We start from the raw sequence: 23,471 nt of genomic DNA on the forward strand, positions 1-23,471 counted from the left end.
TATGAAAAGAGATATACTGATATGTTATTGAATGTTCTTATTTTTAATTTTCATGGGACGACGTATCTGTGACAACTTAAAGGATATATTCTATAGCTGTTGTATTGAACATGTCTTTTTGACACATTAAACATCCATTAATCAGCCTTTTACACAAAAATACTCTAACATTCTGTCACTATTCAAGTAGAAACGTTGTCAATGTGGACAAATAGAGATATCAATAGTCGCACGCTTGGTGAAAGAACAAAATGGACTTATTTCTAGTACTCGTTAATCTTGAAATCAGAGTATACTTTCGATGTCCCTAAATATGGTAATTTTACCGACATATAATTTCCATTGTTTAACTCTAAAATTCGTTGCTCACTTAAGATGATGTTGGGGCAGTGCAAATTTATATTTCAGAATAGTTTCTCCTTTAATTGTGAAACTTCCAGTAATTATTTAGAAATATCTTCCACCTTAATAACATTTGATAAGTGTAGGTTAGATATTAGGCTTCGCAAGCGTAACCGGGCATAAACTGCTATTTATAGCTGTCTAAATGGACTCTCGGACCATTACAAAATGGCGTCTCCAGAGCTCTTAATGAGAACTCTATATTAGGGCAGCCCGTGTTCTGCTCGTAATGTTTTTCATATATTTCCGGTACGTTACAAAATGGCGCCGTTTACCATGCTACGAGAAATGTGCTCTTTCCTATTCTAACGTTGGTCTTAAATGATGTCAAACTATGAAATAGGTTCAATTGAGCAAGTTTTATGAAAATCTTTTAAAATATATTTAGTTATACTGTTATCTGGGTATTTTGAATCACATCCAGTATATATTGTCATACAGCTCGATGTCACTTTATACTAATTATAATACACTTACGGTCCTTTATAAGATGGCGGCACTATTTACCTTAAGAAAAGCGGGCGTTTTCCCAAACTGATTTCAGGTGCGGACACGGGCGGGTTATTTAAATGCCGGCACATAGACAGATTATTACACTGCGGGACACCGACAGGAGGCTCACGGACATGGCCGAGGATTGAACGGCTACTACAAGTAAGTACGGAGTTAGACCCTATAGCGTAGTATATTCTCCCCTCTCCCATTTTTTGACCTTTTGCTTTACTTTAACGCTATCTAACTGGGGATAAGAGGGTGGTCTAGATAAGGGAAGGATGTTGATATTTATATCTGAGCTTTTTTCACACTCATACTAACATATTGGGTGCCAGACCATTTAGAGGGTATACACGAACTTCGTTATTGTGATTTTTCAACATATGTAAATACCCTTAGTCCAGTTGATTGCATCTACAAATAGGGCATTTTTATATGTCCTAGCAGTGCCCCCCATCTCTTTTTGAACTAAAAGGTTGCAAAAAAAAATGTTTAGGTTACGAAAGGTTAACATGCCACCCCTTTGATATTTATGGATGTGGAATGTGAGCTAATTATCGATAACGCTCCTGAGACTTGAGAACCAAAACTACGTTAAATTCAACTGAGGTATGTGTGCCCAGTCTTAAAATTACCCTTAAAGCTACCTAAATAATAGGATTATGAGGTTAATGCATGCCCTATCTTTCCAGCGTTCGTTATATAAGATGTCCTTCGAAAGTGGTTGACATACCGCAAGTTATTCTTATTTTGAAAATAGAAAACAGATGTTGGAAACTTATTGGGCAAGCACCTTTACAATAATATGGGGTGGCTCTTCATGTATTATAATACATATTATTTACATCAAATCATAATTAATCAACACAGTAATGACGAAATTCTCAGAATATTTCAAGATGACAGATACCATTCTAATTAGTGGGAGATGATGTTGTAAATATTGTGTCTTGCCCACCTCCCTCTTTTAACCATTACTGAATCTGATAATTATAGTGCTTGCCTTAATTAATAAATTGCAAACCGAGCTCCTTGAGACATATAAGATACTAGAATAGTAATTGGACCCTCCATATGAATCATCTAAATCAGATGTAAATTCTGATATTTGTTTTTTCAGTAGGTCTTGTTTTTTAATAATATACATTAAAAGAATCATACAGCTTTTTCTATAGACATAATATGATACTTTTTATGGAATGTGAGTAGAACTAATATTATCTGTTTAAACTGCAAGTGGTATCTCAAATGATGTTTTTAATGTGTACATATAAATTTGTAAATATGACTATATTGAAAGTGTTTTTTATATATGTTTGTCTGTAGCCCTGAAGAAGTCCTTAGGGATGAAACGCATTGGCTACCTCGTTTCCTTTTAAAGAAGATTTTGAATAAAAAAAAAGCTATACAAAGACCTACTGTTTGGATCTGAAAGTTTGTTATTTATAATATGTGTCACCACTGAGTGGAGTGCCGGATCACATTGTGTGTTTAAAGGGGGTTCATATGACCTTTAAAAACCTATTATGTAATAAGGCAGGGAGGTTCAGAGGCCCAGTATATTTCCTGCACTAGAGTGAACACCAGTCCTGCCTTGCAGGCTCCATTTAAATAGTATTTATATGCAAATTCAACTTTGGAATTAAAGGTACTTCCAAAATAGTAATCAATCTTATTTTTACATATACAACATGCCTAAGGTCTCATGTAGGTGCCCTGGTGGTAGGGTGCCATGTAACTATAAGCAGGGATATTAAAAAAGATGTTTTATAAACCCTGGCGAGGGGAAAATCAACGTACCAAAGGGACAGGGCGTACCAAGTCAAAGAAGACAGATTTTAATTCTCTTCGGTAACTAAGTAAAAATAAAAAAAACTTTCAATCCTTCGTATCAAGTATACCAAAGACCCATGTGTCTGTATTTGTAATGCCACAAAACAACCTCTAAATTATGATGCGTTTTATTAAAAACATTAAAAATTGTGCATCATACCAAATTCATAGATTTACACATCATTATAAAAACATACATCTTTGATCAGTGTCAAACAGCATGTCAATTAATAAAAAGAAAATTCAAAAATTCATCAAGTATTAGTGCAAATAGTACATCGCATATATATTTCTTTTAAACAGTATATACACCATGTCCCTGTTTTTACAAAACAATCGAGGAGAGTGTTTTCCAAAGGAAGAATAAAATAGATTGCTACTTTTCTTTTCCCCACTGAGGATAATGAGCTCCATAGGCTACCACTGCAATATCTCATTTAAGTATAAATATTGGTAGGAGGGAGCTAAAAATATAATTTAAGGACTTGAAATTTAGTTATGATAAATCCAACAACTTGCCACTGTTAGATTTATAATAACTATCACGGAAAATACGTTATTAAACTTTCTTTTCTGGAAGCCAAAACCCAGCCTTCCAGCTGCTGTCTACTGATTGACTAGCCTCTGCCAGGTGTAGCAAGGCTGTCTTAATGAAGTAGCCTCTTAGATAGACAATGAGTTTTTTGTGGGTGGAGAACTGAAAGTGTAGAATCGGAAGGCAGGAGGGAGGACGGGTGGTCAGATTGGTCTTCAAAAGGTGAATAATACTTTAGGACACCACACGCTCACCCCCACATCCTCCCACCCAAGTCACAGCAGAGCCCCTATAATTAGATTAAGTAGAGGGATGGAAGGGGAGTGTTAGGTAATCTTAGGCATGACAGTGGGTTGGCCTTGCCTGGTATAACCTCCAAGGAGAGAATTCCTCCCGGTTGGGTTTTAAGAGAATAATGCTTTCTGGGATAGGAAGTGTTCATATACCTGGGTGGCTTCCTGTATCCCATTAGTCAGGGGTGCCCCACTGCTTGATACCCAGAAACATAGCATAAAAATGGAAACGTTGCCAAGCAACTCAGATCTGCTGACTGAAAATAGAAGGGGAAGGACTACTCTGCTGGAACCCTGGCCTGCACCCTAACATATTTCACTCTAAAGAACTGCCCCTGCTGCACACTGGGAACTACAGCCCTAAGGACTTTGTCTTGCTTCAAGAAGGATTAAGGAGTGGACTCCCTGCAAGCTACAGGTTAACTGAGATGACCTGCATCATCTCTACCAAGAAGTCCCCATCTTGGAATGCTTCCAGTGGAATTTTAAGGTTTTGGCCTGGTGCATTGTGGAGGTTGTAATCCCAACATCCCAAGAACTATCTCACAGACTTTAGACCCCTGTATTGGTCTTCAGGTCTTGAGGACACTTTGAACCCTCAAGGAGGACCTTGAGGAAGAAGTTTCAGAAGTTTGAAGAAGTTAGGAGGATCTGTTGTAAAAAGCTCCATAAGTTGACCAGGGGAGTTGTGGGAGTTGTAGTCCCAGAACCCAACAGGCAAACCAGAACCTCTGAACCATTGGTTGTTGCTGTGGACCACTTTCCTGCATCAATAAACACTTCTAGAAGAAGGTCCAAAGAACTCTTGACTTTGTCTTGGTCCAGCACAACCTTGTTTAACCTTTGAGAGCTATTTGTTTCTAAGTGCTAGTTTTACTTTAATTCTTTGAAAATCCATATCTCTGGTTCCCTACATTCACTTTTTGTCGTTGCAGTGGCTATTTGTTTGTAGAAATATAACCTAGTTTTATAAATTTGGAGTTGGATTTTTATTTTATGTTATGTCTTACTTACTTAATGTGTTGGTGTTTTTAAATGCTTTACACACCTGTCTCCTAAGTTACGTCTGCCTGCCCATTGCCAGCTACCAAGGGTCGAGAAATGGAGTAATGTATTGCGACCTTGACTGACCATTTTATTGTGTTTGTGGCCTTATTACTGGCCTTATTACTAGTGGTAAGTTACTACTTATCACTACTAATAATCCACTTTCCAACAGTGTGCAATCTTTACATTGCTGAGTTATAATTGAAAGGCTTCCAGCAGTTGCATTAGTCTAATAGAATCATTAAACAGTGGTGTATATGACTCAATACAATATATGTGAACTCTGTGATCTCTAGTGAATTATTTTTAAAACTTCGGTGTTGGGATAACCAAAATATACCAATATGAACCATGCCCTTCCAAAAAGATGCAGACCTAAATTGCACCAATATGGTAATACAGAGCTGTTTCTTTTTACTCAGAGACAACTCAGTTAATCCATTAAATACATTAATACTCACAGATCATCATCTGACTAAAAATATTATTCACAAAGATTTCTCATACTGGTAATATTGGTCTACTTTCCACAAATCTCCACAACACTGAAGCTTTTGATGTAATAAAGTACCACCACCTACTCTGAAAGGGGCACTGACAGGTTTTTCTCCTACTACTCCTTATCCATTCCCAAAGTATGTATTATGAAGTCACACATTACTAGCATATACTACTCACCACTATGTAGTTTAGGTGTGCAGAGGATGTGTGCCCACCCCAGAGATGTGACCAGGGAAAAGGAGCAACCCTTCTTCTGTGGTCACTCTAAACCAGTTCTGGAGCATCTCCAATCCCACTAGAATTGGTGCCGGCCTGACTGGGGGAACAAAGAATGGATCCACACAGATTTCAGCTAATCGAGTAATCAAGTTCCAGGGCACAGCCCAGATAGTCCTCTTGCCAGAGAAACTGAACACCTGCACATGCTCACGGTCTTTTCTCAGCCACGGGAACAAGCTCACACCTCCTCAAGGGATGTTTATTTATCTTCTGGGTGATGGTTGGAACTAATGCAAATGGGCTTCTAGAGGGAGTGTAATGGTAACCTTCTAGAAGTACATTTCCCAAAAAATGTATTACAAGTCTGAATTAATCAGTGAATTGGGCTTCTAATAAATATTTTGAAAAGTCAAAGAATTTAATGTGTAGGTGTTTCTTATTTGAAAGTAGCATTATTACATTTAGGCCCTAATTTGGATGTTGGTCAGAAAGCCTCTGACCAACATCCTTGGTTTGAATTCCGACAGCTTTATTACGATTACGTCAGTCAAAATTCAAACTTGCCGGTCAGTAGTAGGCTACTGATAATAATTTCAACAGAGAAACACATCAGCATCCTTTCTCTGTAAAATCAATATTCTAGTATGTGTCACCACTCTGAGGATGAAATTAAGCGTATTTATTACTCCACCCACTTTATATCTTCAAAGTCATTCTTTTTTTCCAACTTTACCATATGAAAATATGTTTGCTGACTGCTACATAGTCTCTTTTGGTGTAAATATTTAACATGTTATTATTTCTGCTGGTGATTCTGTGTAGCGGAGGACAGGTACATAACCATCTACCATGCTCTGATATTCGATGATATGGCATGTGAAAACTAACATGTACTTTCCTGTACGCTTTGTACAATTTCGCAGTGTCCTTAACATTAGGCATATGCCCTAGCAGTCTCCCAAATTGTTTACGTCTGACTTATATATTCCTGAACACTACTTTTCTCTGTCTTGGATCATGCATTAATCTAAGGTCATTAAATTCTGCTATGTTACTTACGTTGCCATAGTGCCCTGGTGGGAACGTAAGTTCATAAGCAACTTCCTTGTTTTGTACAACAGTAAATATATCATCCCCAGCTTTAAAAGTGTCCATCATGAGCAGTACTGAATTTACCCCTGTAGATAGATTGGCTTCAGCAGTTTCACTGTAAAATTTGAAATGTGGGTGTTAGGGAAGGTTCTCCTAGATGCATTCCTGGGAACCATCAGATTAAAAGGCCATGTCTCCATGGTGCTTTGAAGGAACCTAAACTCTCATAGTTTGTCATAGACTTTTATATATTTTAATTCTTGTGCAGAAACCCAGCTGTTAAATGTATTGACTACCCCCTTCTATGTAACCAGGCAATGGCTTTGCTGCCCTCGACCCTTCATTGACAACACTTTCTCAATAGGGTACAATTGATATTGGTCCAGTTTTATTTTTTATAACTTAGCACTGAAAAAAAACCAATGACCTCCTCTCTCTCATAATATTTTAGGTAAAAAACTGTAATGCTGACATGCATAGAATTCTTGTCTATCACAAAAGTTCAATTTGTTGAACTCTGCTTACAGCCTTTCACCAGCATAAACACTATTTTTTACTATGTTTTTTTTAAACTGAGGTGTTGTTGATCATATGTCCATTCATTGTTCTCCAAATATTCAGCTAGTTTTCTGAAGCTTATTTCTACAGATCACCTCTTAATGGTCCTATATCTGCAGTTGTAACTTTCAATTAAATCTTGTAAGAGGTCCATGTAATGAGAATTATTGAAAGTGGTAAAACCTTTCTACGACCTCTGTCTTAACTATTTTACCCTATATTGATTCAGCATAACTCTCAGCGTTTTGTTTTTTACCTTGTTGCCTCAATCCTCTTGGAACTTTTTCACGATTCTACCTTTGCTGAAAATGTGATTTAATGCTTTTGTGACTGAGCTCCCGGATTTATTTATTAATCAATCCACAAGGGTGTACTTTCACATCATATCTATTACCATTGATATAAAGTATATACCATAATTTTTCACTATATATTTATGAACTTCAACAAGATCTCCAAGCCATAGAGATATATTCGTCCCACTAAAACGTGACATCTCTGATAGTATTTTGTACTGTAATTTTTGCTCTCAGTGTGTTGTAATATATTTTTCTGCAATGCAAAAAAAAATATACATGATAATAGCAGCAGTCGCAAAGTTCTTCATGTATTAATTTACTATGCTTTATGAAACAGCAGCAGTCTCATTTTATACCCCTATAAAGAAACTTGATTTAAAAATATATGTTTGATACTGCTTCCTACTGTAATGATGTTTCATTATGGAACACATTTTCACGTCATCCCCATTATACATGCTTTACATTTTCTCTGATGGGTACAGTACTCATTTAATATACTTTAAACTGTGCCTGATCATCCTAAAAATTATGAATGCTCAAAAATGTGTTTCACTCGGTAGATACCATCGATCTTGTAGCATAGTTTTCATATCAAACTTTAACGATAATCCGCAGCCATCATAAGAAAGTCATGATTCAATTGACTGGGATCATCAATTTTACAGCCCTCATAGTTGTTGTCCACCCCGCCTTTAAGCACAAATTTATGATTGCCACTATCACACTCGGAAGTGTGTGGTACTCATCCATCTCCTCATGTCTCTAAAGACACCTTTCTAGATTTGATTTGTTTTGCTTACAGCTACAGTTTATATGATGTATAATCTTCCTGTCTTTTGCTGATAAAAAAGACACAAATTCAACCTCAACCTTGCACAAAATTAATCTCCTTAATTCCCCTTGCATAAATGACTCCTGGTTTTGCTGAAAATAAAGACTTATATCTCCTTTTCACTTTCCAACTTCACATCCTTCTTCTTTATTATCATTTACAGAGTCTGCATTAGAATTAAGATCCATATTATACCTATGGCCCTCTGCATCCAAATCATGCAGGTGAATGATGTCTTCATCATCATCATCACTCAGCCCTGTTTTTCACAGGCATCTGAAGCACTGACTGTTAATTTTCCCATTTGTTTCTGTGTTGCCCTCAGACTCCTAATTGGCAGCTGTCTTGGGTGTTTTGTTCTGCAGCGGCTTGGCTCCTGCTGCCACTGAATTACATTGTATTGCCAAATTCAGTGTTGTGATCTGAGGTCTTTGTGGCATCATTTAGTATCAATGTCATAGTCTCATATAGAGGTTTAATTAACCACTACTACAAACCATTCTCAAAGAGGTCTAACATGTTAATTTGTTTTTTCAAAACTTGGGATTTCTTACCTCCATGAACTGAGGCCTGATTGCTTAATACCAAGGAGAACTTACTTGACATGAGTACAGCACACATAGAGATGTGTATTTCAGCCTGTGTCTATGTTGGAAATGGCCCTCTCTGCGGGGACAACCCCAAAAGTTTTATCCTCCACTTTTTCTGGCCACATTTTTGTTGGCGTTGGCACTCTGTACTCTTTATCACTGCTTACCGGTACTAAAGTAATTGTGCTCACTCCCCTAAGTATTGTAATATTGGATTAACCCCAATTGCCATATTTAATTTATTCATAAGTCCCTAGTAAAGTGAACTACATGTGCCCAGGACCTGCAAATTAAATGCTCCTAGTTGGTCTGCAGCATTCATTGTACCACCCACTTAAGTAGCCCACCAACCATGGCTCAGGCATGCCACTGCAGAGTCTGCATGCATAGTTTTACACTGCCCCTCCAACCTGGGAAGATGAACCTCTTGTCAGGCCTAAACCTTTACTTTTTACATATATAAGTCACCCCTTATGTAGGCCCTATATGACCCACAGGGCAGGGTGTCATGTATTTAAAAAGGCAAGCCATGCACTTTTAATATTTATGTCTTTGTAGTGAAAAACTGCAAATTTTGTTTTTCATTACTTCAAGGCCTATTTGTCCCATAGGATAACATTGAGAATACCTTAATACCTCTTTTAAGTGTAATTTCCAATTGGGAACACATAGACTTTTCAAGTTTGGTGCCACTGAACTCACAATTTACAATCACAACTAATGGTGAAGTTGGATTTTAAGTTACAGTCTAGCAAATGTCACGTTTGAAATGTTTTTTTGTTGTTGTTTTGGTCTTGTTTTATTTAGGAATCAGCTCTATTTTTGTAACCGAGTGTACATTGCCTCTTAAGTTAAGCCTGACTGCTCTGTGCCAAACTACCACATGAGGAGCACAGGATAATTTAGGTTGTGTTGTGACTTACCTTGACTAGGACTGTGGGTCCTGCTAAGACAAAGTTCATACCTCTGCCAACCAACAACCCAATTTCTAACAGCCCACTTCTCAACATTCCGCCCGACATCCTGCTAATTGTATACTCTTTAATCAAAAATCTGATCGTATCATTTTATACAACTGGAGAGGATGTGGTGTTACTGACAGAGCAGTTGGCTTTGGAGCTCTAGAACAAGGTTTGAGTTCCAGCAATTGCTCAACACCCTGTGGTTCTGAGGAAATCACTTAATTTCCCAGTGCTTAGAAAAGATTAATTTAACCCTGTGTAATGTAATTGGTGTTCATGTAAGCACCCTAATGCCCTTTATCTGAGGTCAAGCTGTCAAAAACGGTAAAACATTGTTTTCTTATTATTTTATACACCTCAATTTCATTAAAAGATCATAAAATTATTCTTCCCTCTAATCGTAGATTCAGTAATACTAATTAGACTGTAAACTATATTACCTTTATACAAAACAAAGACATAGATTGTAACCAAATGTTATAAGTACCGATTAAGAGCATATACCGAGCGAATTCAATATACAGCCCCATATTATACACCCTGTTCGCTCACATCAATGTCAACATTGCTTAGTGAGTACATTAGGCAACATAATCTGCTCACACAAGGAGTTGTCTGAATCCTTGATGCTCATATCAAGACAGCAAGTGTTCTCGTGATCATTACTGTTGATAGAATTGTCCCTTTTCCTCTTGTTGCACTCCCTTCCATTAAGCTCATAACAAGTGAAAAGAGTGGTGGACACCTATTCTATGACAGTGCACCCTTGCGTATTCCACTAATGCTAAATTACTGCTTACTATCGACCTCAGAAAAAGAGTCCTGAAAATTCTTATCAGTGAATTGCATCACATTGAAAGAGACTCATATCAAAAACGCTACAGCAGAGTCATATCTTAATCTTGAGTTATTTACTGTCAGTCACTCAAGGAATTATCCCTTCTGGTTAGCGCTTATTGGGACAATGTTTCTCTATTACATTTGCATGATTATATTTTTGCTGATTGATCTTCCTTGCTTCAAAATAATAATTATGTTTTTAAAGCATGTCTACTTACTGTGTGCTGACTTGTCTCCTGTGTGTCTTTGCAGGTGACACCTTGATGGATCCTAATGATACGCATTTACCACCTGCAGCAATTATTTTGGCAGGGTTCCCTGGCCTTGAATCCTACTATGTCTGGGTGGGGGTCCCCTTCTGTGCCACATATGTGGTAGCCTTCCTTGGAAATTGTACCATGATATACATAATCGCCTTTGAGTCTACCCTCCATGAACCCATGTACCTCTTTCTTTCAATGCTATCTGTTACCGATCTTATTCTGTCTTCCACAATTTTGCCCAAAATGCTGAGTATTCTTTGGTTCCATGCTGGTGGCTTGACCTTCGATGGCTGCATTATCCAGGCATTTTTCGTCCATTTCTACTTTTTGCTGGAGTCTGCGATTTTACTCTCCATGGCTTTTGACCGCTATGTGGCTATCTGCCAGCCTCTAAGATACACAGCTATCCTCACTAACAAGGTTATTGGAAAAATAGGAATTGTGTGCATCACCCGAAGCTTTGTATTTGTCACACCTGGCATCTACTTTGTAAAAGTATTGCAGTATTGTGGAGACAACATCATTCATCATACATATTGTGAAAACATGGTGATAGCCAAGCTGTCCTGTTCAGATATCACACCCAGCAGTGTGTATGGCCTCACAGCAGCTTTCTTGTCCACTGGATTAGATTTTATATTCATTGTCGTTTCATATGTCCTAATTCTTAAGGCTGTTTTCCATCTTCCTTCAAAAGATGCCCGTCTGAAGGCCCTCAGCACCTGTGCAGCCCATGTGTGCATTATATTGCTATTTTATATCCTAGCATTTTTTTCTTTCTTTACACATAGGTTTGGTAAAAACATACCTCCATACATTCACATCCTGCTGGCCAACCTATATCTTGTTGTCCCACCCATGTTTAACCCAGTTGTTTATGGTGTGAAAACAAAGGCTATCCGCAAACGGTTATACCAACTCTTGCAGAGAAGGAAACCCCAAAATCTGAAACTATTGTCAATTCAAGCTCAAATGAAGATTCCTTTTACCCAAAAATAGACTGAATCACTGCTTCATCACATTCTAGGACACCATCTCTGTTATTGAGAAATGGAGACATGACCACATCATCAAATTTAGGAGACTTCAGGTCCTACTCTTAAAGTACTATTCCTTTACTCTTTAGGTACTCCTACATTTCTTCATGAATTGACCCCTAAACTTCCAAATTAGAAATAACATGAGACTGCTCAGGGAACATTGTTATGCATGTAGTATAAAGCAAAGGGCTAAATCACAAAGGCATTTAAGAATATGAAAAAGACTACTCCTGTAGCTCTACGTTCCACACTCATAAATGCTTTTGAGAAACGGGTTCTAATTTTTCATCTATGTGGCACCTGCACCTATCCAGTATTAGTACTTTTTAGCAACGCCTTTGGAGTTTTAAAGATATAATTGTACACTAAAGCATGGACCCTGTACAATGCTTTGCTGCCTTTTTCCAAGGTAAGCTTTACAAAATTATGTTATTAGTTGTAAAATATGTAAACCTTCACAAGTGATTTCCCACAATTGTCTTTTTGACTGGTGACCCAGTACCTCATTGTAGTACTTGACTCACTCAGGTTGGGACGCAGCGAAGTTAGTGCAAGGTATACATGGGGGAAGTGGAGCTGGATAATAATTCTAGCTTGCTGGTTAGCAACAACGATACTCAATAGATTATTGTCCAGTGAGTGCTTTTTTATTTTACAAAGAAACAGAACTTTTCTTACACACAAACAGTAATAAATATTTGTGCATAATTAAAAATAACTACAGTCACATGGATGAAAATTCCTTTGATGATACACTCATCTCACATTATAGCCCTACTGGGTCCTGAACCTTACACCACAATACTCTCCACCTCTACTAGATGCTGTGAGAAATTCATTCTGTTTGCCCTGATCATCCCCATTTCTTGACTGATACTGTTGGTTACTGAATTTTATTATACACTGGGCTCTGCTAACCAGGCCCAGGGCCAATGCTCTGTTTAGAAAGTATTTGGAAATTAGTGCAATTTCAATTGGTATAAGGCCCAGCAGATTTTTAATGCACTTAAGTGTGCACTACTTTGTTGCCTGTTGTCGTTTTAAAAGTCAGCCGTGCAGTGCAAGCTGGTTTTAAAGTAACATTATATGAAAATTCGACTTTGGAATTAAAGGTACTCCCAAAGTCTTAAACTCCAATATTTGTACATATAAGGCCTACCCCAAATGGCTGAAGGGTAGGGTGCCATGTTAACGTAAGCAGGGACATTATAAAATATGTATTATAAGCCCTGATGATGAAAAACCTGGCAATTTATTTTTCCCCATTGTAGTGTATTAGCTCCATTGGCTAACATAGGTAGCCTTTATTTAACCTTAATAAAGTCTAACTATTGACAGGAGTGAGCTAAAATAAGACTTCAAGGTATGAAAATGATATCAAACAACTTGCCAAGGTTGGATGACTATTACATAAAATAGATTCTAGAACTTACTCTTCTGATGTGACTGAATTCACCTCTGTAGCAGCCTCCTCTGATTGGCCAGCCTTTGACAGGCTGAGCCAAACACTCTTAATTAGGTGTGAAGTGTCCTGGGCTGAGGTAAAGGAGAGATCTGGTGGGAGGACGTCTACAGCAGCAGGCGAAAAGACAAGAAGAGGGCTGGGTAGTCAAATTGGTCTTCAAAGGGAGAAAGATAGTGAGGACAGGAATCAGGTCCACCCCCACTTCCTGCATACCCAGCCAGATGGGAGCCCCTGTAATTGAATTAGTAGAGGGGTTGGAAGGGAGAGCTGTTAGAAATGGGTTTTCTGGATCGCTAGGGTAGGCATCTAAGCTAGGCAGAATCCACCACTATAGCACTGTAGTCAGGGTAGGGGATTACACATCTAAAATAACTCCTGCTCACCTTCTTGGTAGCTTGGCATGAGCAGTCAGGCTTATCCCAGAGGCAGTGTGTAAAGCATTTGCACAGAACCAGTAGTAATACAGTGGAAAAATTACAAAATGACACTACACCAATTTTAGAAACATTTCCAATATTTATCTGTGTAAAACAAGACTCAAAGTGATAAAACGTACAGTGATCAAACTATGGATAAGGCAAAAATAGACCTTAAAAACAATTCCTTGAAGTCGATAGCTCTGTCCAGGGCTACCACGGCGTTGTGAGAAAACAAATCTAACAGTTCTGGCTGACCATACCATTGCAGGCCAGCTATGGTGTCCGTGGGAACTGTAAAACAGCACCTTTGGAGATGCAGTGCATCGTACTGTGTGGTGAGCTCTGGAGGAATGGTGTCAGTAGGTGTTGGTTCCAAGAGTTGCTGTAGGAGTCGTCGGGCCCTTGAAATCACACATGTTTCAGGTCGAACTCCTTGAGTTTGAAGTCAGGAGCGCCGGCATGCGTCGGGTTTGCAGTGTGAAGCGGAGCGGTGCGACGTACGGTGCCCTCAGTTGGCGGTGCAGGCAGTGGCTCAGTGCTGGTCATCCAACGGTGTCGATGAGACCAAGGCTGTGGTGCAAAGTGGGCTGGTGCTCGTTATGGTGCTAACAGGTCATGGTGCAAGCAGTGGCATTGTTGTTGCTGATGCAAAAACAACAATTGATGGACAGAATGCAGAACAATGTCATACATTCACCCCAGTACAGAGATCTGGGCCTAAATCCATCGTTTTTTTGCTCACCATGCCATTCCAGTTTGAACCCAGCCATATGCAAATCAGTCTTAACCCTGTGCCCCATGGGAACAGTCCAGCCCGAATGGCCATGTCTAAACTGGGGTGGTGTAGTGGGCAAAAGAACGATGGATTTAACCCAGATCTCTTGACTGGGGGAGAATGTATGCATTGTCAGCATTCCGTCCATCATTTGGTTGTTGTAACTCTTTTCGCCCTAAGTGGGATGGGTATTCCCAGACGTGGGACCCGTGCTCACTACGCCACTGGAGTCAAGCTATCCTGGCTGATGACGGCTGATAGCCAGAAACCGGTCCTAGGATGCTTGATTCCGGTCCAGGGAAGACATGGCTTGGCAGTTCGGGCTGGACTGTTCCCATGAGGCACAGGGTCAAGACTGATTTGCATATGGCCATGTCTAAACTGGGGTGGTGTAGTGGGCAAAAGAACGATGGATTTAACCCAGATCTCTTGACTGGGGGAGAATGTATGCATTGTCAGCATTCCGTCCATCATTTGGTTGTTGTAACGCTTTTCGCCCTAAGTGGGATGGGTATTCCCAGACGTGGGACCCGTGCTCACTACGCCACTGGAGTCAAGCTATCCTGGCTGATGACGGCTGATAGCCAGAAACCGGTCCTAGGATGCTTGATTCCGGTCCAGGGAAGACATGGCTTGGCAGTTCGGGCTGGACTGTTCCCATGAGGCACAGGGTCAAGACTGATTTGCATATGGCCATGTCTAAACTGGGGTGGTGTAGTAGGCAAAAGAACGATGGATTTAACCCAGATCTCTTGACTGGGGGAGAATGTATGCATTGTCAGCATTCCGTCCATCATTTGGTTGTTGTAACGCTTTTTGCCCTAAGTGGGATGGGTATTCCCAGACGTGGGACGCGTGCTAACTACGCCACTGGAGTCAAGCATTCCTGGCTGATGACGGCTGATAGCCAGAAACCGGTCCTAGGATGCTTGATTCCGGTCCAGGGAAGACATGGCTTGGCAGTTCGGGCTGGACTGTTCCCACGAGGCACAGGGTCAAGACTGATTTGCATATGGCCATGTCTAAACTGGGGTGGTGTAGTGGGCAAAAGAACGATGGATTTAACCCAGATCTCTTGACTGGGGGAGAATGTATGCATTGTCAGCATTCCGTCCATCATTTGGTTGTTGTAACGCTTTTCGCCCTAAGTGGGATGGGTATTCCCAGACGTGGGACCCGTGCTCACTACGCCACTGGAGTCAAGCTATCCTGGCTGATGACGGCTGATAGCCAGAAACCGGTCCTAGGATGCTTGATTCCGGTCCAGGGAAGACATGGCTTGGCAGTTCGGGCTGGACTGTTCCCATGAGGCAAAGGGTCAAGACTGATTTGCATATGGCCATGTCTAAACTGGGGTGGTGTAGTGGGCAAAAGAACGATGGATTTAACCCAGATCTCTTGACTGGGGGAGAATGTATGCATTGTCAGCATTTCGTCCATCATTTGGTTGTTGTAACGCTTTTTGCCCTAAGTGGGATGGGAATTCCCAGACGTGGGACCCGTGCTCACTACGCCACTGGAGTCAAGCTATCCTGGCTGATGACGGCTGATAGCCAGAAACCGGTCCTAGGATGCTTGATTCCGGTCCAGGGAAGACATGGCTTGGCAGTTCGGGCTGGAGTGTTCCCATGAGGCACAGGGTCAAGACTGATTTGCATATGGCCATGTCTAAACTGGGGTGGTGTAGTGGGCAAAAGAACGATGGATTTAACCCAGATCTCTTGACTGGGGGAGAATGTATGCATTGTCAGCATTCCGTCCATCATTTGGTTGTTGTAACGCTTTTCACCCTAAGTGGGATGGGCATTCCCAGAAGTGGGACCGTGCTCACTACGCCACTGGAGTCAAGCTATCCTGGCTGATGACGGCTGATAGCCAGAAACCGGTCCTAGGATGCTTGATTCCGGTCCAGGGAAGACATGGCTTGGCAGTTCGGGCTGGACTGTTCCCATGAGGCACAGGGTCAAGACTGATTTGCATATGGCCATGTCTAAACTGGGGTGGTGTAGTGGGCAAAAGAACAATGGATTTAACCCAGATCTCTTGACTGGGGGAGAATGTATGCATTGTCAGCATTCCGTCCATCATTTGGTTGTTTTAACGCTTTTCGCCCTAAGTGGGATGGGTATTTCCAGACGTGGGACCCGTGCTCACTACGCCACTGGAGTCAAGCTATCCTGCCTGATGATGGCTGATAGCCAGAAACCGGTCCTAGGATGCTTGATTCCGGTCCAGGGAAGACATGGCTTGGCAGTTCGGGCTGGACTGTTCCCATGAGGCACAGGGTCAAGACTGATTTGCATATGGCCATGTCTAAACTGGGGTGGTGTAGTGGGCAAAAGAACGATGGATTTAACCCAGATCTCTTGACTGGGGGAGAATGTATGCATTGTCAGCATTCCGTCCATCATTTGGTTGTTGTAACGCTTTTCGCCCTAAGTGGGATGGGTATTCCCAGACGTGGGACCCGTGCTCACTACGCCACTGGAGTCAAGCTATCCTGGCTGATGACGGCTGATAGCCAGAAACCGGTCCTAGGATGCTTGATTCCGGTCCAGGGAAGACATGGCTTGGCAGTTCGGGCTGGAGTGTTCCCATGAGGCACAGGGTCAAGACTGATTTGCATATGGCCATGTCTAAACTGGGGTGGTGTAGTGGGCAAAAGAACGATGGATTTAACCCAGATCTCTTGACTGGGGGAGAATGTATGCATTGTCAGCATTCCGTCCATCATTTGGTTGTTGTAACGCTTTTCACCCTAAGTGGGATGGGCATTCCCAGAAGTGGGACCGTGCTCACTACGCCACTGGAGTCAAGCTATCCTGGCTGATGACGGCTGATAGCCAGAAACCGGTCCTAGGATGCTTGATTCCGGTCCAGGGAAGACATGGCTTGGCAGTTCGGGCTGGACTGTTCCCATGAGGCACAGGGTCAAGACTGATTTGCATATGGCCATGTCTAAACTGGGGTGGTGTAGTGGGCAAAAGAACGATGGATTTAACCCAGATCTCTTGACTGGGGGAGAATGTATGCATTGTCAGCATTCCGTCCATCATTTGGTTGTTTTAACGCTTTTCGCCCTAAGTGGGATGGGTATTTCCAGACGTGGGACCCGTGCTCACTACGCCACTGGAGTCAAGCTATTCTGCCTGATGATGGCTGATAGCCAGAAACCGGTCCTAGGATGCTTGATTCCGGTCCAGGGAAGACATGGCTTGGCAGTTCGGGCTGGACTGTTCCCATGAGGCACAGGGTCAAGACTGATTTGCATATGGCCATGTCTAAACTGGGGTGGTGTAGTGGGCAAAAGAACGATGGATTTAACCCAGATCTCTTGACTTGGGGAGAATGTATGCATTGTCAGCATTCCGTCCATCATTTGGTTGTTGTAACGCTTTTCGCCCTAAGTGGGATGGGTATTCCCAGACGTGGGACCCGTGCTCACTACGCCACTGGAGTCAAGCTATCCTGGCTGATGACGGCTGATAGCCAGAAACCGGTCCTAGGATGCTTGATTCCGGTCCAGGGAAGACATGGCTTGGCAGTTCGGGCTGGACTGTTCCCATGAGGCACAGGGTCAAGACTGATTTGCATATGGCCATGTCTAAACTGGGGTGGTGTAGTAGGTAAAAGAACGATGGATTTAACCCAGATCTCTTGACTGGGGGAGAATGTATGCATATTCAGCATTCCGTCCATCATTTGGTTGTTGTAACGCTTTTCGCCCTAAGTGGGATGGGTATTCCCAGACGTGGGACCCGTGCTCACTACGCCACTGGAGTCAAGCTATCCTGGCTGATGACGGCTGATAGCCAGAAACCGGTCCTAGGATGCTTGATTCCGGTCCAGGGAAGACATGGCTTGGCAGTTCGGGCTGGACTGTTCCCATGAGGCACAGGGTCAAGACTGATTTGCATATGGCCATGTCTAAACTGGGGTGGTGTAGTGGGCAAAAGAACGATGGATTTAACCCAGATCTCTTGACTGGGGGAGAATGTATGCATTGTCAGCATTTCGTCCATCATTTGGTTGTTGTAACGCTTTTCGCCCTAAGTGGGATGGGTATTCCCAGACGTGGGACCCGTGCTCACTACGCCACTGGAGTCAAGCTATCCTGGCTGATGATGGCTGATAGCCAGAAACCGGTCCTAGGATGCTTGATTCCGGTCCAGGGAAGACATGGCTTGGCAGTTCGGGCTGGAATGTTCCCATGAGGCACAGGGTCAAGACTGATTTGCATATGGCCATGTCTAAACTGGGGTGGTGTAGTGGGCAAAAGAACGATGGATTTAACCCAGATCTCTTGACTGGGGGAGAATGTATGCATTGTCAGCATTCCGTCCATCATTTGGTTGTTGTAACGCTTTTCGCCCTAAGTGGGATGGGTATTCCCAGACGTGGGACCCGTGCTCACTACGCCACTGGAGTCAAGCTATCCTGGCTGATGACGGCTGATAGCCAGAAACCGGTCCTAGGATGCTTGATTCCGGTCCTGGGAAGACATGGCTTGGCAGTTCGGGCTGGACTGTTTCCATGAGGCACAGGGTCAAGACTGATTTGCATATGGCCATGTCTAAACTGGGGTGGTGTAGTAGGCAAAAGAACGATGGATTTAACCCAGATCTCTTGACTGGGGGAGAATGTATGCATTGTCAGCATTCCGTCCATCATTTGGTTGTTGTAACGCTTTTCGCCCTAAGTGGGATGGGTATTCCCAGACGTGGGACCCGTGCTCACTACGCCACTGGAGTCAAGCTATCCTGGCTGATGACGGCTGATAGCCAGAAACCGGTCCTAGGATGCTTGATTCCGGTCCAGGGAAGACATGGCTTGGCAGTTCGGGCTGGACTGTTCCCATGAGGCACAGGGTCAAGACTGATTTGCATATGGCCATGTCTAAACTGGGGTGGTGTAGTGGGCAAAAGAACGATGTATTTAACCCAGATCTCTTGACTGGGGGAGAATGTATGCATTGTCAGCATTCCGTCCGTCATTTGGTTGTTGTAATGCTTTTCGCCCTAAGTGGGATGGGTATTCCCAGACGTGGGACCCGTGCTCACTACGCCACTGGAGTCAAGCTATCCTGGCTGATGACGGCTGATAGCCAGAAACCGGTCCTAGGATGCTTGATTCCGGTCCAGGGAAGACATGGCTTGGCAGTTCGGGCTGGACTGTTCCCATGAGGCACAGGGTCAAGACTGATTTGCATATGGCCATGTCTAAACTGGGGTGGTGTAGTAGGCAAAAGAACGATGGATTTAACCCAGATCTCTTGACTGGGGGAGAATGTATGCATTGTCAGCATTCCGTCCATCATTTGGTTGTTGTAACGCTTTTCGCCCTAAGTGGGATGGGTATTCCCAGACGTGGGACCCGTGCTCACTACGCCACTGGAGTCAAGCTATCCTGGCTGATGACGGCTGATAGCCAGAAACCGGTCCTAGGATGCTTGATTCCGGTCCAGGGAAGACATGGCTTGGCAGTTCGGGCTGGACTGTTCCCATGAGGCACAGGGTCAAGACTGATTTGCATATGGCCATGTCTAAACTGGGGTGGTGTAGTGGGCAAAAGAACGATGGATTTAACCCAGATCTCTTGACTGGGGGAGAATGTATGCATTGTCAGCATTCCGTCCATCATTTGGTTGTTGTAACGCTTTTTGCCCTAAGTGGGATGGGTATTCCCAGACGTGGGACCCGTGCTCACTACGCCACTGGAGTCAAGCTATCCTGGCTGATGACGGCTGATAGCCAGAAACCGGTCCTAGGATGCTTGATTCCGGTCCAGGGAAGACATGGCTTGGCAGTTCGGGCTGGACTGTTCCCATGAGGCACAGGGTCAAGACTGATTTGCATATGGCCATGTCTAAACTGGGGTGGTGTAGTGGGCAAAAGAACGATGGATTTAACCCAGATCTCTTGACTGGGGGAGAATGTATGCATTGTCAGCATTCTGTCCATCATTTGGTTGTTGTAACGCTTTTCGCCCTAAGTGGGATGGGTATTCCCAGACGTGGGACCCGTGCTCACTACGCCACTGGAGTCAAGCTATCCTGGCTGATGACGGCTGATAGCCAGAAACCGGTCCTAGGATGCTTGATTCCGGTCCAGGGAAGACATGGCTTGGCAGTTCGGGCTGGACTGTTCCCATGAGGCACAGGGTCAAGACTGATTTGCATATGGCCATGTCTAAACTGGGGTGGTGTAGTGGGCAAAAGAACGATGGATTTAACCCAGATCTCTTGACTGGGGGAGAATGTATGCATTGTCAGCATTCCGTCCATCATTTGGTTGTTTTAACGCTTTTCGCCCTAAGTGGGATGGGTATTCCCAGACGTGGGACCCATGCTCACTACGCCACTGGAGTCAAGCTATCCTGCCTGATGACGGCTGATAGCCAGAAACCGGTCCTAGGATGCTTGATTCCGGTCCAGGGAAGACATGGCTTGGCAGTTCGGGCTGGACTGTTCCCATGAGGCACAGGGTCAAGACTGATTTGCATATGGCCATGTCTAAACTGGGGTGGTGTAGTGGGCAAAAGAACGATGGATTTAACCCAGATCTCTTGACTGGGGGAGAATGTATGCATTGTCAGCATTCCGTCCATCATTTGGTTGTTGTAACGCTTTTCGCCCTAAGTGGGATGGGTATTCCCAGACGTGGGACCCGTGCTCACTACGCCACTGGAGTCAAGCTATCCTGGCTGATGACGGCTGATAGCCAGAAACCGGTCCTAGGATGCTTGATTCCGGTCCAGGGAAGACATGGCTTGGCAGTTCGGGCTGGACTGTTCCCATGAGGCACAGGGTCAAGACTGATTTGCATATGGCCATGTCTAAACTGGGGTGGTGTAGTAGGCAAAAGAACGATGGATTTAACCCAGATCTCTTGACTGGGGGAGAATGTATGCATTGTCAGCATTCCGTCCATCATTTGGTTGTTGTAACGCTTTTCGCCCTAAGTGGGATGGGTATTCCCAGACGTGGGACCCGTGCTCACTACGCCACTGGAGTCAAGCTATCCTGGCTGATGACGGCTGATAGCCAGAAACCGGTCCTAGGATGCTTGATTCCGGTCCAGGGAAGACATGGCTTGGCAGTTCGGGCTGGACTGTTCCCATGAGGCACAGGGTCAAGACTGATTTGCATATGGCCATGTCTAAACTGGGGTGGTGTAGTGGGCAAAAGAACGATGGATTTAACCCAGATCTCTTGACTGGGGGAGAATGTATGCATTGTCAGCATTCCGTCCATCATTTGGTTGTTGTAACGCTTTTCGCCCTAAGTGGGATGGGTATTCCCAGACGTGGGACCCGTGCTCACTACGCCACTGGAGTCAAGCTATCCTGGCTGATGACGGCTGATAGCCAGAAACCGGTCCTAGGAGGCTTGATTCCGGTCCAGGGAAGACATGGCTTGGCAGTTCGGGCTGGACTGTTCCCATGAGGCACAGGGTCAAGACTGATTTGCATATGGCCATGTCTAAACTGGGGTGGTGTAGTGGGCAAAAGAACGATGGATTTATCCCAGATCTCTTGACTGGGGGAGAATGTATGCATTGTCAGCATTCCGTCCATCATTTGGTTGTTGTAACGCTTTTCGCCCTAAGTGGGATGGGTATTCCCAGACGTGGGACCCGTGCTCACTACGCCACTGGAGTCAAGCTATCCTGGCTGATGACGGCTGATAGCCAGAAACCGGTTCTAGGATGCTTGATTCCGGTCCAGGGAAGACATGGCTTGGCAGTTCGGGCTGGACTGTTCCCATGAGGCACAGGGTCAAGACTGATTTGCATATGGCCATGTCTAAACTGGGGTGGTGTAGTAGGCAAAAGAACGATGGATTTAACCCAGATCTCTTGACTGGGGGAGAATGTATGCATTGTCAGCATTCCGTCCATCATTTGGTTGTTGTAACGCTTTTCGCCCTAAGTGGGATGGGTATTCCCAGACGTGGGACCCGTGCTCACTACGCCACTGGAGTCAAGCTATCCTGGCTGATGACGGCTGATAGCCAGAAACCGGTCCTAGGATGCTTGATTCCGGTCCAGGGAAGACATGGCTTGGCAGTTCGGGCTGGACTGTTCCCATGAGGCACAGGGTCAAGACTGATTTGCATATGGCCATGTCTAAACTGGGGTGGTGTAGTGGGCAAAAGAACGATGGATTTAACCCAGATCTCTTGACTGGGGGAGAATGTATGCATTGTCAGCATTCCGTCCATCATTTGGTTGTTGTAACGCTTTTTGCCCTAAGTGGGATGGGTATTCCCAGATGTGGGACCCGTGCTCACTACGCCACTGGAGTCAAGCTATCCTGGCTGATGACGGCTGATAGCCAGAAACCGGTCCTAGGATGCTTGATTCCGGTCCAGGGAAGACATGGCTTGGCAGTTCGGGCTGGACTGTTCCCATGAGGCACAGGGTCAAGACTGATTTGCATATGGCCATGTCTAAACTGGGGTGGTGTAGTGGGCAAAAGAACGATGGATTTAACCCAGATCTCTTGACTGGGGGAGAATGTATGCATTGTCAGCATTCTGTCCATCATTTGGTTGTTGTAACGCTTTTCGCCCTAAGTGGGATGGGTATTCCCAGACGTGGGACCCGTGCTCACTACGCCACTGGAGTCAAGCTATCCTGGCTGATGACGGCTGATAGCCAGAAACCGGTCCTAGGATGCTTGATTCCGGTCCAGGGAAGACATGGCTTGGCAGTTCGGGCTGGACTGTTCCCATGAGGCACAGGGTCAAGACTGATTTGCATATGGCCATGTCTAAACTGGGGTGGTGTAGTGGGCAAAAGAACGATGGATTTAACCCAGATCTCTTGACTGGGGGAGAATGTATGCATTGTCAGCATTCCGTCCATCATTTGGTTGTTTTAACGCTTTTCGCCCTAAGTGGGATGGGTATTCCCAGACGTGGGACCCGTGCTCACTACGCCACTGGAGTCAAGCTATCCTGCCTGATGACGGCTGATAGCCAGAAACCGGTCCTAGGATGCTTGATT

At 43.6% G+C, this 23,471-nt stretch overlaps 1 protein-coding gene across 1 annotated transcript; it reads left to right on the plus strand.

The window, feature by feature from the left end:
- The first annotated feature begins 10,764 nt into the window (after positions 1–10,764).
- LOC146806203 (olfactory receptor 52D1-like) lies at positions 10,765–11,763 on the plus strand. The gene has a single exon (XM_085623892.1). It carries the CDS (start codon positions 10,765–10,767, stop codon positions 11,761–11,763), a length of 999 nt encoding a protein of 332 aa, XP_085480018.1.
- The last annotated feature ends 11,708 nt before the right edge of the window (positions 11,764–23,471 follow it).

Source organism: Triturus cristatus, chromosome 8 (genome assembly GCF_964204655.1).
Source record: "Triturus cristatus chromosome 8, aTriCri1.1, whole genome shotgun sequence".
In the NCBI taxonomy this organism is placed as follows: domain Eukaryota; kingdom Metazoa; phylum Chordata; class Amphibia; order Caudata; family Salamandridae; genus Triturus; species Triturus cristatus.